At 62.2% G+C, this 4,984-nt stretch overlaps 1 protein-coding gene across 1 annotated transcript; it reads left to right on the top strand.

The window, feature by feature from the left end:
• Positions 1 to 1,984: 1,984 nt before the first annotated feature.
• On the top strand, positions 1,985 to 3,638 carry LOC143381857 (lymphocyte antigen 6H-like). Its single transcript, XM_076835629.2, has 4 exons — positions 1,985 to 2,071; positions 2,305 to 2,490; positions 2,656 to 2,781; positions 3,021 to 3,638. Exons 2-4 carry the CDS (start codon positions 2,439 to 2,441, stop codon positions 3,296 to 3,298), a joined length of 456 nt encoding a protein of 151 aa, XP_076691744.1. The 5' UTR covers positions 1,985 to 2,071; positions 2,305 to 2,438; the 3' UTR covers positions 3,299 to 3,638.
• The last annotated feature ends 1,346 nt before the right edge of the window (positions 3,639 to 4,984 follow it).

Raw genomic sequence — 4,984 nt, forward strand, 5'->3', positions numbered from 1 at the left:
GCCAAGACAGACGGGTGAGTGACTGTGGCAGTCACAGCAGGAAACATCAGAACACAGGCCCTGGGAGGAGCAAATAGGAGCAGGGAGCTGCCTGGGGGCTAACTAGACCTCACGGGGCAGCTCCAGACAGGTCCTCTGCGGCTGGTGAGCCAGGAGCTCCGCGGAGGGGACTGCATGCACTTCAGAAGGGAGGCACTAAGGTGACTTCTGACCCCAGTGTCCACATCAGCACAGGACTGACTTGAAGATGAAGCCCCCAAAATGAGAGGAGGGGGAGACACCGTGTCACTTCCACAGAGGACCAACTGGATCCAGAGTTCCCCTGGCCAAGCTGAGTGGCGAAGCTTGCTGGAGAAGCGGGCCCTGCTGGGAGCCCACCCCCTGCCCCCTGCAGTGCCCTCTGCTCCCTCCCTGCGCCCCCCCCCCCCCCCCGCCTGCGCCCCACCTCCACTGCACCGAAGTTTTCCTGCACAACTTCCGTGTCTGGCTCCAGACTTCCTGCCACCAAAACACAAGAACCTCAGCTCCCCACGGTCCTGCAACAAACTGTGTGAAGGAATAAGGTCTAAAGGAAGGGGAAATGAAGAGCCCAAGCATGGCTGGAGGGTCCGACCTCTCTCTTTGTAACAGAACAGGAGAGTTAAAGACTCCCAAGGACACGTAGCCCCTGCCGCACCCAGATCAACAGCACACGAAGTCAAGTAACTAAAGCGAATAGGCTCCCCAGGTTCACTGAACCATCACCAGGCAGACCTGTCCCCACCCACAAGAAATGCACCTCAAAAGACGGCACAGCTTCAGAGAAAGACCAAGACAGAGCAGACTGGAGCAGGTCAAGAATGACATTTAGAAGCGCTGGACCCAGAGCGCTGCTCCAGCCACACCTGGCATCTCCACCGACTGCCTGGGTCCTCCCAGCAGAGGCAGGGCCTCCAGCTGCCCAGGAGAGCCTTTTCCAGGGAGGCCCAGTCCCATAAACCTGCAGGAGGCTCGGCTCAGGCTGCTTCTTGGTTAGGACCTGGGCAGTGCTCTCGTTGAGGACCCGTTCGCCGACACTGACCACTCCAACACCAACTCTGCCCTCCCTCCCCCTCAACTGAGCTCCCAATATTCCCAACTGCCCAAGCCAACAATTTCAGTGACCCAGACAGAATGGACAATATCCTTGAAAAACACAACCGCAGAAAACCAACCGAAGAAAAACTAGCAAGAAAACCTAAGCTTGTATCCAAAAGAAATTAGTTGATCAAAGAACACCCCAGGCCCAGCGGCCTGTGGATGGTTCCACCCGACATTCAATGACAAAGGCATCTTGGTTGTAAGAAACTCTTTTTTAGGAAACGAAGGGGGAGAACCCCATCTGCTGGGGACACCTGACAAAGGTTTCGCCACCAGAGGACTTGGACACCACTGTAGACCATCTGGCCCTAAGACAGAGGCCACAGCCCTCAGAGGGACCTCTGGGGTAGGAGCCTGTGGCCCCAGGAGCCCAGGACACGCATGGCAGAGCAGCTCTTGGACGTGCTCTTGCAGAAACTGATGAGGACAGGCCTGGCCAGGGCTTGCCCACCGGGAGGCTGCCAAGAAGGGCCTTGCTGGAAAGAAGCAGGAGCCAGGGGGCCGAGCAGGGGCCTTCTGCTGGCCTCATCGCGGGACGTGAAGGGTGGACAATTGGCAAGGCAGCCTGCAGCCGTGCGGAGCTCCCAGGTGTCAGTGCAGGGAGGGGAGCACAGGCCCCACGTCCCAGGCCAGGCGTGGGGAAGAAACGCCTCCACCTCCTGGGATCTCTGCTTGTGGGCCTGGGCTCGGGAGGAGGTTGGGTTCCAGCCTGTCACTCCCACCAAACTTAGGAGAAAGCTTTGGGGTGAGGAGACCCCGACCACAGGGCAGCCTGGCCTCAGCGCACCCAGATTCCCGTCTCCCTCCAAGGAAGGCTGAACCAGTAGCTGAGGGTGTAGCCCAGCGCATCCCAGCATTCCTGAGGGGGGGCAGCCAGGATGTGGGCAGTACTTATCCCTGGGCCACTGGGGAAGCAGTTCCAGATGCTGGCGCCTGCCGAAGACCTCGACCAGTGAGTAGGATGGGCAGGACTGCAGGGAAGCTGGGCGGCATGCAGGGGCCACCTGGGGACATGGGCAGGTGCCCCCCAGGGAGGGAGGGAGCCAACCTTGGAGGGAGAGGAGCTATTATCCTATGCTTGGGGACAGAGCTGGACCTGGCAGGGGCGTCATGGAACCCTCAGGAATTGGCCACTTGGGCTGGGGCTGAGGGGAAACCTATCTGAAGCCAAACCTTGGTTCCTAGGGTCCTGCAAACACAGGCCCAGCTCACACTGCGAGAGCCAGAGAGGGCCAGGATTCGGGAGGGCAGTGGGGGCTTGGTCCAGCATCCCCATAGGAGCCTTCACCAGCGACCCCATCCTGTGCAGTCCCGGAGCCATGAGGGTGCTCTGCCTCCCGCTGCTGCTGTCCCTGCTGTGCTCCAGGCACGGTGAGTGACCCAGGCATCCCGCAGTTCTCCCAGGGGCAAGGGGCCTGCATCCAGGGACTGTGTGTCTGCACGTCTGTGGGCTCACTCTCCAGGACCCCAGAGGGTGGGCAGAGGCCGCCGTCTGGCTGTGGTTCTCTCAGGGACCGTCCCTTCCTGCCTGTGCAGCGCTGGGCCTGCAGTGCTACTCCTGCCATGGCATCCAGGACAGCGGCCAGTGCCTGCCCACCGAGTGTCTAGAGGGGTCCGTCTGCTTCAAGGCCACCCTGAGTGCGCCCGAAGGCTATGGCAGGGGTGAGTTCAGGACTCCACCCAGGGTGTGGGGTGGGGGTCTCCTTATCCAGGGAAGGCTCAGAGGGCTCTGTCCTCAGGCCAGAGAGCATCAGGGAAAGACCCAGCCCGGGGTCCCCATCTGCCAGAGAGCTTGGAGGACAGTCCTGGGCGGTGGCTTCCTACAAAGGAAGCAGCAGTAGGCTGGGGTTGGGGGGGCCAGGACGCCCAGGCCAGGCGCCTCCTCTCTCCCTCTCCCGAAGGACACGAGGTGGAGTTCAGCGGCTGTGCTCCCTCCTGTGAGGCCGTTTCTCAGAACTTCCAGAGGAAGACTCTGGGGACTCATCCTGAAATCACTATGGAGGGGCTGGGTCAGCAGACACCCCCAAGACTGGAGCTGAGGGATGTGAGCTGCTGCCTCCAGGACCTCTGCAACAGGCCCGGCCTGGAGAGGCCATTCATGGTGGGCCGCGCCCCAGGGCCCCCAGCCGGGGGGCTTCTGCTCCTCCTGGCCCCTGCGCTCCTCTGGGCCCTGCTGTGAGGATCCCCACCCCCCAGCACCGGGGCTGGCGCTCTCCTCCAGAAGGCAGGGGGCCACTGGCACTGTCACAGCCCACCTGGCCGCTCAGGGCATCAAACGTCACCCCACCTCCAGGCACGCACCCTGCACCCGCACACAGCGCCCCGGGCAGACACACGCCCAGCTGCACTGCAGACCCTGAGGGAAGCCTGGCTCAGGCCCCGGCTCCTGCCCACCTGCCCCCCAGCACCCGCTCGCAGCCCCTGCCTCCTGCAGACACTGTGGGTGAACCTCCACCCACAGGCCCAGGCCCTCCAACAGGACACCTGCCTAGAGAAATAAATGCTGTCTAGCAAGCCTCTCCCGTGAATGTCCTTCGGTCTCTCAGGAGGTGGCAAGGGGTCTCTCTAGGTTTGGCTTCAACCAGGTTTCCCCGCAGCCCCAGCCTGAGTGGCCGATTCCTGAGGGTTCCATGACGCCCCTGCCAGGTCCAGCTCTGTCCCCAAGCATAGGATAGTAGCTCCTCTCCCTCCAAGGTTGCCCCCTCCCTCCATGGGGGGCACCTGCCCATGTCCCCAGGTGGTCTGAGGAGGCCCCTTAGCAGAGTCAGGTGCTGCCTGCTGGTTCCTTCTGTCACCTGGCTCCTTCCCTCCAAGCACCAGCCCCCAGTGACCCAAGCTCTTCAATCTCAGGTCTGGGAAGCCCAGAGGTTCCCAGGGTCCCCAAGACCCAGCTCCTCCCTATGGGACACCTGCTTATTCTCAGGGAAAGCCCCATCCCCTGCAATCCCCACCCAGCATGGCTGCAGGGCTCTGAGGGATCCCGAGCTCCCACAGGACCCGCAGCATCCCAGGATGCTGGCTGGTCCCACCCAGACCGTGAGCCAGGGAGCTGGGAGGAGCACCCTCAGGGAGGACTCCTGCCTCCCAAGGAGCCTCCTCACCACGGGCCCTGCCTCTGGGAGGCAGGACTCCTGTTCTGCTCTCTCTGGGTCTCCAGTCTCAGACAGGCAGCAGGCCCAAGGGCCTCGATGCCCTGTCTTCTTGCCAGGTTTTGCCGTCCCGCCATGGTTCTTTAAAGAAAGATTCCTCCAAAAATCCTGCCACAGTCGTGGGTTCCGCTACCCAAGGGTGCCCTGAAATGCCTCGGTGAGAAGTGGCCCCTCCAGGGGTCCAGGGCGGCCAAAGCACTGGTCCCTTGTGGAGGCAGCTGCTGACCCAGGGGCACTGTGACCTGCAGACCCACAGACCCACCACCTGCTCACAGCTGCTGATCTAGGACGGCGGTCCTCCCAGGGCTCAGGACCTGCCTGACCCTCCCACTCTCCTTGGCAGACGGCAGCCATCTGTGGGGATCCCGTGCAAGAGGGCAGTCTTGGTCGGCACGTTTGCAGGACTCACCGAAAGGCTGTGCAGACCTCTGGGCCCCAGTGCAGGCAGTGGAGGCTGAGTTGGCGCAGGCGGGCTGGGGCCTAAGAAATGTGGTGGGAGCTCACCCTGCTGGGCTGCCCTGGTGCCCAGCCTGTTCCGCACCTCACCAAAGAGGGGTCTTCACACAGTTCTCAGAGGGGCTCGCCTTATTCCAGACACCACAGATGGTGAGGGCCAGGCTGCACACGCGTCCCACGGCCAGGCGTGGTCTTCTCATGGGATGTGGTGACTTTCTCACGGGGGCGCTGCTCCCAACTTCATGTCTGATTAACCCAGT

This window comes from Callospermophilus lateralis, chromosome 16 (assembly GCF_048772815.1).
Source record: "Callospermophilus lateralis isolate mCalLat2 chromosome 16, mCalLat2.hap1, whole genome shotgun sequence".
NCBI classification, from domain to species: Eukaryota; Metazoa; Chordata; class Mammalia; order Rodentia; family Sciuridae; genus Callospermophilus; species Callospermophilus lateralis.